The sequence below is a fragment of the Suncus etruscus genome, chromosome 7 (assembly GCF_024139225.1).
Source record: "Suncus etruscus isolate mSunEtr1 chromosome 7, mSunEtr1.pri.cur, whole genome shotgun sequence".
Classification (NCBI taxonomy): Eukaryota; Metazoa; Chordata; class Mammalia; order Eulipotyphla; family Soricidae; genus Suncus; species Suncus etruscus.
In genome coordinates this window covers 129,690,711-129,703,650 of record NC_064854.1, presented here as the reverse complement: position 1 = coordinate 129,703,650, position 12,940 = coordinate 129,690,711, and the positions used below count along the sequence as shown (strand labels likewise).

The 12,940-nt window shown below is 39.1% G+C and overlaps 1 protein-coding gene across 2 annotated transcripts in view; it reads left to right on the top strand.

Moving 5' to 3' along the window:
• TASOR (transcription activation suppressor) overlaps positions 1–12,940 on the top strand; it is a 50,886-nt gene that overhangs the window by 29,450 nt on the left and 8,496 nt on the right. For both annotated transcript variants that reach the window (XM_049776154.1, XM_049776155.1), the window contains exons 13-17: positions 547–1,248; positions 5,093–5,496; positions 7,295–7,430; positions 9,415–9,474; positions 11,782–12,683. In XM_049776154.1, coding sequence (XP_049632111.1) covers positions 547–1,248; positions 5,093–5,496; positions 7,295–7,430; positions 9,415–9,474; positions 11,782–12,683 — 2,204 coding nt within the window. The remainder of the gene's footprint in view (positions 1–546; positions 1,249–5,092; positions 5,497–7,294; positions 7,431–9,414; positions 9,475–11,781; positions 12,684–12,940) is intronic.

Here is a 12,940-nt window from a genome sequence, read left to right as displayed (position 1 = left end):
TGTAGTACCAGGGATCAAAGCCAGGCCAGCCCTTTGCAAGAACAGTGCCATACCACCTCTGTAGCCCATAAAGTTAAAAAGTTTTTACAGGAAAAGGGATAATATGTTAATATTATATGGTTGTCTTTATGAGGCTGATGATCTTGCACCTTCTTTGTTCTTCCTTACATTTTACTTGCTACTTTTTGAATTGCCAGATTCAGTGGAAGAAAGATCTGTAGATACTTTGACCTCTAAAAATATGTTTTCCAGTTTTGGTTGCTTTGGTAGTTTTTGTCTTTTTTATGCGTATCTTTTTGGTGTTGGAGCAGAGCCGGCTGTACTGGGGTCACTGGGATCACTCCCAGCCCAGTGCAGTATGTAGGTTCCATACTGTATATGTATAGGTCAAATGTACACCTCTCCATATACTGTATTTTTTATTTTTCACACATATCAGGATACACACTAGTGTAGCTCACCATTACTATATGATGCATAAATGTAGATGGAAACTGTATTGAATTAGTGTCTTATTATTAACATGGTTTGCTTTTTTGTTTTTAGCACAAAAAGGTTCAGCCAGTACACCACCACAGGAGAGAGAAGAGAGCATGCAAGATATATTAAAAATAACACAGTTTCTACAGTATGCTTTGATTCAGTGTCGAAAGGAATTTAAAAGTATAAGTACCATAAATTTTCATTCTGTTGTTGAAAAGTATGTAAGTGAATTTTTTAAGCGAGGTTTTGGTTCAGGTAAACGGGAATTTAATATGTTTTCGTATGATTCACGTCTAGATGATAAAAAATTCTTACATTCAGCTCCAAAAAATAAATCCCATATTGATAATTGTTTGCACAACTATATTTTTGAGCCAGAAAAGTATCAGTTATCAATATGCAAAGTGAAAGAACTATTTGAAGAAAATAGAAAATTGCAAGAATTCAGTCCACTTTCAGATTATGAAGGCCAAGAAGAAGAAATGAATGGTACAAAAATGAAATTTGGAAAAAGAAATAACTCAAGAGGCAAAATGATTAATTCTGGAAAACAGAAGTCATCGCATTCTTTGGATTATGATAAGGATAGAGTCAAAGAATTGATTAATTTGATTCAGTGTAGGAAAAAATATGTGGGTGGAGACTCAGATACTGATGACACGCGAAGCAAAACTATCTTAAAGAGGAAGCTTGAGGATCTACCCGAGAATATGAGAAAGCTTGCCAAAACCAGTAATTTCTCTGAGAACTGCCATCTCTATGAAGGTAAAGTAGCAGTCTGCTCATGTATGCTATTAATTAATAACCAATAATAGGGTAAATTTGTTGCATCCTGCAGTAGGGTCTACAATGTTGAAGAAAGTTCTTTTGGGATGAAGTCTTTATTTTTTTTTTTGCCACAAGTACATAGTTGGAAAAGCTTGTGTGACCCAAAAGCTGTAATAGTGTTTGATTTCTTACAGGAAATATTTCCCAGTGTGTATTCATTGTATAAAACATCACATTTTATAATTGTGTAATTTATAATTATGAGTAAGTATGCTCAGTTTAGTAATCAATTCCTTTCATATTTTCTTGAATTATAATTGGAAACATACAACGTGGAATATTGACTGTGTACAGGAAAGTTATTGAAAGGCACCCTCTGAACATTAACATTTTTGTCTTCTATTTTGGTGGGCCATAACATAACTAAATGTGCTCAGCAAGCGACTCCTAGCCCATCATTTGGGAGATTACTCTTGGTTGTGTTAGGCCCATATGTTCCTAGGAACCACGTCTGGGCCTTCTTCACACAAAGTATGTGCCGCCCTAGCCCTTTGTCTCATCTTTCTAATCCATGAACTTTTAAAGTTACTTAAATCAACATGGCGTGTCCCCACCCCCTACTCCCAATCTAGGAGTTCAGTAATGCTTGTCCTTTTTATTTTGGAGCTACACGCGTCTCTGCTCTCAGGGATCACTCCTGGCAGGCTTGGGACCACATGCAGCGTGAGAGAGAGATCAGATCTGAGTGGGCTGCAAGCAGGGCATGCACTTTACCCACAGTACTATATCTCTGACCCCTTTTTACCTTTTGTTTTTCTTTTCATCTTTTTTTTTTTTTTTGTTCCCTGTGTTTGAATTTTAGTTGGATTGAAGATAGATGTGAGAAATCCGTGTCTTAAGTTTTTCAGTACTGCAAGTAAATTTAAGACATTTTTTTTTTTGTTTTGTTTTTTGGGTCACACTCAGCACTGCTCAGGGGTTCCTCCTGGCTCTACGCTCAGAAATCGCTCCTGGCAGGCTTGGGGGGGACCATATGGGATGCCGGGATTCGAACCACCATCCCTCTGCCTTACCTCCATGCTATCTCTTCGGCCCCCTTAAGAAGACATTTTAATCTAGCAGTTACAATGCTATTTCATAGCATAAAATGTATTCTTTGGCATTCATGAAACTTTGCTAGAACAATGTAGGTTTTTTTTTTTTTTATTGTAGAGCTACCTTTTCCATTTTTGCTTCTTACTAAACAGTTTTACTTTATTTAGTTAATTTGTTTTTGGGCCACTCTAGCAGTGCTCAGGGGTTACTCCTGGCTCTGCACTCAGAAATCACTCCTGGAAGGCTCGGGGGACTTGATGGGATGCCAGGGATCGAACTCAAGTTGTCCAGATGCAAGGCAAACATTACCCACCGTAAGATCACTCTGATCCCATAATTTTTACTTTACTGTTTCTAAATTCATTGTGTCTTGGAATATACCACATTCGCCAGATCCTTTTTACACAATTCCATTAGCAACCTATATTTGTGTCCTGAGTCATATTTTTTCTTTTTTTTCTTTTTTCTTTTTCTTTTTTCTTGCTGCACCAGAGCCTCACTCAAAAAAAGCATGCCCTCTACCACCGAGTGACATCTTACCTTCTTCAGTCACTTTTCATTATTTGTTCTTTACTTCCTGTATTATTGAGTTTATTGTTCATTAAGATGAAATTTAAGAATTAATTTTGTGTATTACATATTTCAGAAACCGGGCCCAGAGAGATAGCACAGTGGCGTTTGCCTTGCAAGCAGCCGATCCAGGACCAAAGGTGGTTGGTTCGAATCCCGGTGTCCCATATGGTCCCCCGTGCCTGCCAGGAGCTATTTCTGAGCAGACAGCCAGGAGTAACCCCTGAGCACCGCCGGGTGTGACCCCAAAACAACAAGAACAACATCAAAAAACGTATTTCAACAACCTCAATATTGGCCATCATAGAGAAATTTTTAAAAATTAATTAATTTGGGGCTGGGAAGGTGGCGCTAGAGGTAAGGTGTCTGCCTTACACGCGCTAGCGTAGGACGGACCGCGGTTCGTTCCCCCGGCGTCCCATATGGTCTCCCCAAGCCAGGGGCGATTTCTGAGCTCATAGCCAGGAGTAACCCCTGAGCGTCAAACGGGTGTGGCCCAAAAACAAACAAACAAAAAATTTAATTAATTTTACTTTAAAATACTCCAACTTGGTAAATACATAAAAAAATGAAGGTTATGATAGGCTGAAGAAAAAACACGAAGAATATTCCAGAGAACTTTTACATTTATTGCAAGAATTTCTATTTCACCATACTAGCTCCAGTAATATTCTTTTCTTACATTACTTATCAGCTATGTGTCCTCCTCCCATTCCCCCACTGTTTTTACTCATTTTGGACTATATTCAGGAATAGAGCTTGCCTTGCTGCTGGCCTGGGTTTTGAGTCCCAGCACCCCATTTAGTCCTTGGAGCCCCACCAAGAGTGATTGCTAAACACAGAAGTAGGAATAAGTTCTGAGCATAGTTGATTAATAAGTTCTGAGCATAGTTGATTAAGCTCAAAAAGGGAGGGGGGCAGAGAGATAGCACAGCGGTAGGGTGTTTGCCTTACACACTGATCCAGGACGGACAGTGGTTCGAATTTCACGCTGCCGGGTGTGATCCAAAAACCAGGGGTTGCTCCTGGCTTGGGTGGGGGAGCATATAGAATGCTGGGGGATTAAACTGGTCCATCCTGGGTCAGCCTTATGCAAGGCAAATGCCCTACTGCTGCATTATTCTTAAAAGCTGCCTTGTACTCCTGTAGTTAATCTTACCTACCTCGGGGCCGGGCGGTGGCGCTGGAGGTAAGGTGCCTGCCTTGCCTGCGCTAGCCTAGGACGGACCGCGGTTCGATCCCCCGGCGTCCCATATGGTCCCCCAAGAAGCCAGGAGCAACTTCTGAGCGCATAGCCAGGAGTAACCCCTGAGCATCACAGGGTGTGGCCCAAAAACCAAAAAAAAAAAAAAAAAAAAAAAATCTTACCTACCTCACTACTGATTTTCCTTTTTTTTTTTTTTTTTTTTTTCGGTCTACAGATTAGTTTTGTCTTTTATATTTCATATGATTACAATCATTTGTTGTGGTCTCGATTGCTTTGATTTTTTTTCTTATGGTTCAGTTTACTTAAATGAAAGATCTTGACATTTCCCAGTTATACCACCATCTTCTCCGTAATGTGCATAAATTTCTGATCATTTGCCCTTTTTGTGTGCAGTGCAGTTGCCCAGATTGACCTTGCTTGTAACCATGTTTTTTCATGTTTTCTCTCATACTTTATTTTGTACAAGTTTAGTGTACAGTTTTATAGGTGATTTTATCTCTTTTCCTCGCTTTGCTATGAATTTAAGTAATCTAATCATTGAAAATAAAGCTTAAGTTTTAAGAGTCTCATCAAGGTCTTAACAAAATGTAAGCGATAAGATAGAAACCAAATATCTCTTTCCCGTTCTTCTGTTCATTGTTAATCTCCTGGTTGATTTTGGAATTTTGGTGGTACAGTTTAAAGTAATTATCATGACTGTTGAAATCTACATATATTGTCCAGATTGCCAATTTTTTGAGTTCATTATTCCAATAATAGAATATTCAAATCACAAAAATTAATGTTTGTGTAAGGGGAGTTTTGATTTTGGTGCAGTTATGTATCAGATGGGCTAACATAAAATCTAAGCCAGCAGCTTGAGTTTATGCCTATAAATGTCTTGTGAATGATTTTAAGCATATTTGAACTTTTTTTTCATACTAGACTTTCAGACCTTGAAGAATGACTTTCCTTTCCTCTCCTTTTCAGAATCCCCTCAGTCTTTTGGCTTACTTGGGCATGAGGGTGACTTGAGATGGCAACAGCAAGATGCCTCTAACTCTGGCATTGCTGATATTCACAGGATATTTAATTGGCTGTCAGAAAAACTAGCACATGCACGCCATTCTGATGCAACCCTGACAGAGACAGTCAACAAAGCCTTAGGATTGAGTACTGATGACTCCCATGAAGAACTGAGACAAAAGCATGAGTATGAATTGAACTCTACCACAGATAAGAAAGAGTATGACCAACATGCTTTTGCAAAAATTGAAAATGTACGTTCTACGGGTACTCAGAGTCCTTTGCTAGAAATCAATACATCATCTTTAAAACATCCTGTTGCTGTCTGTACCAGTGAAGCAGGGAGTGACCCTAAACGTTTGAATGAAGTAAGCATATATCCTGATGTTTTTTTGTGTGTGTGTGTGTGAATATGTATGTGAAAAGTTACTGTGAATGTACATCAGTATTTTCTTTATCCTCCTCTAGGAAAAAAAGAAACAATTCAGAAAGTGACTGCCTAGGACAGTATTCTTTTATTAGTCCTTGTTAAAAGAAATCTATAATTAGTTTTTCATTCTGCTTTATAGGCCAATATTAACTATATGGGTATATATGCATATTAATATATTATCTGTGTATAGTCCAATATTAACTATTAACAGATGACTTTTTTTTTTTTTTTTTTTTTTTTGGTTTTTGGGCCACACCCAGCGGTGTGGGTTACAGCTCAGGGGTTACTCCTGGCTGTCTGCTCAGAAATAGCTCCTGGCAGGCACGGGGGACCATATGGGACACCGGGATTCGAACCAACCACCTTTGGTCCTGGATCGGCTGCTTGCAAGGCAAACACCACTGTGCTATCTCTCCGGGCCCAACAGATGACTTTTTAATTTCATATCAATTTCATAATAAATTTGAATCCTCAAAACATTGACCTCTGGGCCGGAAAGCACAGCGGTAAGGCTTTTGTTGTGCTTGCAGCCAATCTAGGACAGATGGCATCCCATATGTCCCCCTGCCTGCCAGGAGTAACCCCTGAGCAGCGCCAGGTGTGATCCAAAAACAAAAACAAAAAACCCCAAAACATTGACCTCTTATTTTTGATTTTGAGCCTACCTGGTGGTGTTCAAGGGTCTACTCCTGGGTAAGTGTGGGTTCCTCCTGATGGTACCCAGGAGACTGAGTCCAGGTGTCCTGCATGCAAAGCTTGCCCTCAGATTGTTGAGCTATTTCTCTGGTCCTAGCCTTGACTTTCTCTACTGAAAAAATACTGATCTTGTTTTGCTAGTTCTAATTTTTTGGGCCTGGGGACCTACACCTGGTGGTACATGGAGGGTCCATTTGGTGTAAAGCCTAAGATATTTGATCTTTACTAAAATAACTTACTAACCCTTGCCTTAAATCATTCAAATTATATTTTGAAGGGCTGGAGTGGTGGCTTTGTGGTAGGGCGTTTGCCTTGGACGCAGCTGACCTAGGATGGATCTTGGTTCCATCCCCCGGCATCCCGTATTGTCCTCCAAGCCAGGAGCGATTTCTGAGCGCATAGCCAGGAGTAACCTTTGAGCAACACCAGGTGTGGCCCACAGATCAAAAAAAAATTACAGTTTGAGGAAAAACAATTTTTCTTGTCTTTCTGGTTAAACCAGCTCAATGTTTTGGTGGAGAGGTACAGGGCACAGAGAGGGATGGCTATATGGTGCCATGGATTAAACCCAGGACTCTTGCATGCCAAGCATGCACTCCAGCGTTAGCATGTTGAATTCTTGTCCTGCCTCAAAATCTTTTTGGTTTTTCAATCCTGGAAGATTGAAGCTTTATACAGGCAAGGCAGGTACTCTTACTGGTAAGCTACATCTATAGTTCAGAAGTGTCATTTTTAACAGAAGTTTGAATATTCTAACATTTGCCTTGTTTTACTCATTTATAATGCTTAGATTGGAGCTTATAAATTCGCTTTGGAAAATCTTGATATTAAAATCAATTGGGAAGAGTTTTCACAATGTGCTTGCTATTATGTTTTTATTCTTTTTAATTTTAAAACTTTTCCTTCTTTTCAGTAACAGCTTTCACTTACCTGAAAACAAATGTGTTATGTCATCTGTCAACTATGTGATGTATATTCTTTAAAGTTAAAAAATTAATTGGGAAGAAAACTATTGAATATGTACTCTTAAATTTTAGGATTTAATTAGTGTGAATAATTTTGAAGATTGCAGTTTGTGTCCAGCTGTTTCCATTAAACGTGGATCCCGTAAACAATCTAAGTCAAATAATGTGGAAGAGACTGAAATACATTGGAAACTTATTCCAATCACAGGTAAGAGTTTGCTTTACTCAGGATTGGTTTCCTAAAAGGTTTCATTTCATTTCTGATTCTGTTCTTGTGAGTCACTGGGTGCTTCTTTTTTGTTTGCTCTTGACATACTGTTCCTTATTTTGGATAATGTAATGCTTGTTATTGAGTCTTGCTGTTTTTGGTTAGCATTAGCCAGTATCTGAAAAAGATCTAATTAATAGAAACTTGTCTGGGAGATAGCTCAAAAGGTTCCAGCACATGCTTAACATGTGGAGTCGTGGGTCAATTTCTGGGACTGCATGATTTCCCCCACACTGCGGGGAATGACTCCCTAGCACAAAGCTTAAGCCAGAAGTTAAGGTGTATTACATGCACACCTGTGCCCAAACCCTAATACACGAACACATCCAAAGTTTTGCTTTAATGGACTGCAGATGCAGCTTGGTGGTATATATGGACCCCCACCCCCCCCCCCCCCCGAAAAGAAAAAAAAACAGTAAAAAATAAAAGTTTAGGAGCCAAATAGTAAAGTCTGGGTTTGACACCTTTCATTTTCCAGATGAAAATTGCTGGCAAAATTGAGAGGAAGTAATGCTTCTTAGGCATTCAATTAAAGACTTACTATCCTCCCAGATTATTAAAGTAGACTCACAGGCTAAGAAATTGCTGTGTGGTGATTTATATAATTAAAAGATAAAATATTTCTTAATATTGTATTAATTTAGAGAAATTTGATATTTTAAAGGGTTTTAAATAATCAAACAGAAATGTCCTGGAACATAATTATTAAGATATGGGATAAGAAGGAAGAACAAAAAAGTTGGTTTTGGTTTGGGTCCATGCCTTGCAGTGCTCAGGGATTATTCCTGGCTTTGCACTCAGAAATCACTCTGTCGCAGTGGTCACCAAGCCGAGAGCTGCAATCGGCTCTTTACACTTTTTAATGCGGCTCTTCTGTGTGCCGGGCGGCTGCTCCAGGACTCAGGACTGTGTTCCTAGCCTCTGTCAGTCAGTGCTAGGAGCAGAGTCCTGAGTCCTGGAGCAGCCGCCGGGCACACAGAAGAGCCGCATTAAAAAGTGTAAAGAGCTGCAGCTTGCCGACCAGTGGCTTAGGGGAACCTATGGAATGCTAAGAACTGAACTTGGGTCAGCTGTGGATGGCAAGCATGCTACCCGCCGTGTTACGCTCTAGGCTAGACCCTGAACAAATAGCTTTTGAGAGGGATTCCCAATAACACCCAGGGAACTCGGGACCACTCCCTGTGACTCTTGACAGGCTGTGTAAGCCAGATGATTCAGTGAGGGCCCAGTGATTATGGCACCTCTCTGCCAGTGCTCGGGGACCAAGTTTGGGGCTTATACATGGGAGATATGTGCTGCAGCTCTTTTCCAACTAAACCTTTCGTTAAAAAAGAATTACTGATTCTTCCAGTGACAGTCTTTTTAAAACAAATGGGTTTTTGTGCCATTCTCAGTATATTAATGGAGAAGGTAAGCACTTTAGATGTATGATAGGCAGCTGCTTTCAGATTTACAAAACTGGAGAGTTTGGCTTGAAAGATAAATATTTAAAGTATGGACATAGTTGGTTAAACGTGATTGTTCTAAACGTGCCTCCTATGTATTATACCTTTCTGGTAGTTGTTCAGAGCCATTGCCACTTTTGAAAAAGGAAGCTGCTTACTTCCAAATAACTTCAGGTCAAAAACAGGATTGCGGGCCCAGAGAGATAGCACAGCAGCGTTTGCCTTGCAAGCAGCCGATCCAGGACCAAAGGTAGTTGGTTCGAATTTCGGTGTCCCACATGGTCCCCCGTGCCTGCCAGGAGCTATTTCTGAGCAGACAGCCAGGAGTAACCCCTGAGCACCGCCGGGTGTGGCCCCCCAAAGAAAAACCAACAACAAAAAAAAAGGATTTCTTGAACTTGTTAGCATTTGTAAAATACTTAATAGGCATCACTGCTATCTGAAGAGATTCTACAAATCTAATGAATGCTTTCCTTCAGGAGGGAATGCAAGAAGTCCAGAAGACCAACTGGGGAAACATGGTGAGAAACAGACACTGGGTGAGAAGGCTTACTTTTGCTTTTGCAAAAAAAACCATTATGCCCTCAGGATTGCTACTAGCATTTTGGTGGTTAGTAATTACAGAACACATGGACATTTTGCTGAAATCATTGGTTCATATCAAATATTTTTGGCAAAGAATGTGTTTGAAAAAAATTTGAGGGGCCAGTGATATAACATGGAGGTAAGGCATTTGCCTTGCATGCAGAAGGATGATGGTTCGAATCCTGGCATCCCATATGGTCCCCCGTGCCTGTCAGGAGCATTTTCTGTTCACAGAGCCAGGAGTAAACCCTGAGTACTGCGGGGCATGACCCCAAAACCAAAAACCAAAAAAAAAAAAAAAAAAAAAAAAAAAAAGATTTGAGGAGCCAAGAGCGGTGGTGCAGGACGTCTGCCTTGCACACACTAACATAGGATGGACCATGGTTTAATCCCCCAGCGTCCCATTTGGTCCCCAAAATCAGGAGCGATTTCTGAGTGCATTGACGGGAATAACCCCTGAGCACCACCAGGTATGGCCCAAAAACAAACAAACAAACAAACAAATAAATAAATAAATAAATAAATAAATAAGCAAGCTTCGAATATTTCTAGATCTTAAGTTTCTGTGGCAGATTTTATCTGGCATGATGACTTGGAAAGGCTTGCAAAGAATATTTTCTTAATCTACTGTGTAAAATATCTTGAAAAGCAGTCTTCATAAGTATTTGTTTTTTAATTTAAAGTTATGAAATGAGAGTCCTGAGAGAATGCAGTGGATAGGGTGCTTGCTTTGCATCCAGTTGATGTGATTTGGAACCACAGTATCCCATATGGTCCACTGAGCACCAGCAGGAGTAATTCCAGAGTGCAGATCCAGGAGCATTGCTGGGAGGAGCCTCTTCCTCCTCCCCCTCAAAAAGTTGTTTGTCTTAATAAAATTAAATTATAAGCTTTTAGGAGTAATCGGTAATGCTCACATACATTTTAGAAGAGATTTGATTAGAGATAGTCTAGAGCTGGGATATAGGCACATCCCTTACCTCAACTGTCTCTGGTTCTATCCATGGCACCACTTGGTACCCCATACTCTAGATGCAACCCTTGGGCATCCAAGCACACATAAGCCTGAGTGCTGACTCTTGACTCAGGCCTCCTGAACACCACTGGAGAAATCGAAAGTGAAATACTTCAAAAAGCAAATCTTACATTTAAGTCTGGACACTTAATTTTTGCCTTCTCAGAGTTATCCTTTATTATGAACTTCTTAGGAACATTTCCAGACTTTTTTTTAATGGGTTGTAAGCCCCACGGTACAGTGTCAAGGGCGTTCTATAATCCTTAGTCATCACATGGAATTCAAAATTTCTTGTTTTAGTTCATGTGATTGGTTTTTCTGGTCTTAATCATTTCAGGCATGGTTTTAATTCTTAGTACATTGGGCCATGTTTGGAAATCTGTGCAAGGCAAGCATCCTTACTCTACTATCTCTAACCCCTACATTAAATATTTTGCATTCAGCTGTTAAGTGCCTTTGCAGTAAGTAGTTAATGAGTGCTGTGGTTCATGGTAACCAGAAGGGTGATTGAGAAATGTCACAAGCTCTAATTTCTGTTGGAGTAGCTAAATAGTGGAAAATGTGAGTGGAAAGTAGATGGGGGGGGGGGGGGGTAAATCAATACTTAATTTGTACCAAGAGAGAATTGTAATTATGAAAACACTACCAAAGCCGCTGTTGATGCAGCTATGTTTTCCTCCATAGAATTGAATCTTTTTTCCCTGACAAATTGAAATCTCTAATGTAGAGAATCTATTAAACATATTATTACATAAAAATTTTAAAAGCAGATATAATTATCTAGATCCTGAATGTAATTCTTAGTTTGATAATGATTCCCAGAGTATTTCAGTTGTGTATTCTTTAAAACTGCCTTACATTCAGAATTATGAAAATTAAGGATATTCCCATTGGATACATCACTTGAAAAAAAATATGAATGAAGAAGCTGCTGTAACTCAGTCAGATCTATACCAACAAGAAGAAAGCAGAAATAGAAAACTTAATTTGTAATGCCAAATGGGTACTTCAAAAAAAAAATCAAACCGAATACATTCAACTTTCTTATTCTAAGTGGCTGAAATCCAGAAACCAGCTAACTTAATCAGGGCAGATAAGAAAGAGTTCATAATATTATTTGAATTTCTGTCCCGTCCAGTGCACAATTATAACTATAAATCAGTTAGAATTTTCTTCATCCTGAGTTTTTGTTTTCAGATAATGTCTTTTTGTTTTGCTCTTGTAGTAATGAACTCTTCCTATATAGGCATAACATCATCAGAAGACTCGCAGGAGGCCCTTCCCAAAGACCCTCGGATCATCAGACCCAGAAGTTCTGATTGCCGGTTATCATCTTCTCCAGTTACAGACACACTAAAGGGCACCACTGAGGAGGACATGTCAAGAGGTCAGGTGGTTACAGTGGAGGAACCTTGTGTGACAGCAGCAGAGCCTCCTACAGAGAATGAAACTACAGAGAAGACAGTGTTAGGAGAATATAACCTCTTTTCTAGGAAAATAGAGGAAATTTTGAAACAAAAGAATGTTTCTTATGTCAGCAGAATTTCCACACCTATCTTTTCAACACAGAAGATGAAACGACTTTCAGAATTCATATATTCTAACACTTCCAAAGCTGGTGTACAGGAGTTTGTGGACGGCTTGCATGAAAAACTAAATTCCATTATTATCAAAGCATCAGCCAAGGGTAAGGATTTGCCACCAGTCAGTCCTAAAGATTCTGATAATAAGAGAGCACTGAATACTCTTGGCAGTCATGTCCTAACAGTTTCTTCAAATGACTTCAACAACAAACAACTCATTGATTCACATTATAAAACTTTGAAGGATACCAACTCAAGTGAGCCGCATTTCTCTTCAACTTTGGGTTTAACGGAAATGAACCAACCCCACCAGGCCACAGAGATAATGGTGACTTCTGATCATACTATACCTGATGATACTGTCAAGGAACCTACAGAAAAAGAAACAACAAAATCATCCAATGATGTAAACATTTCTTCCCAACCAGCTCTTTCAAATTTTATAAGTCAGCTAGAACCTGAAGTATTTAATAGTCTGGTTAAAATCATGAAAGATGTGCAGAAAAATACTGTGAAGTTTTATATTCATGAAGAAGAGGAGAGTGTGCTCTGTAAAGAGATAAAGGTAATGAAGTGAGAAGAAAATAATGCTATATATAAACTTGTATTGTTCTAATCTCTGTTAATTAGAATTTTTTGTATATATAGTTTCAAATTTTAAGTGTTTTCATATAGCTTCAAATTATATTCATATAATGATGGCTAGTAAGATTAAGTTCAGAACCTGCGATCTAAAATCCTAAAATTTAGAACTGCTTTATAGTGTCTTTTTTTTTTTTTTTTTTTTTTTTTGGTTTTTGGGCCATACCCAGCAGTGCTCAG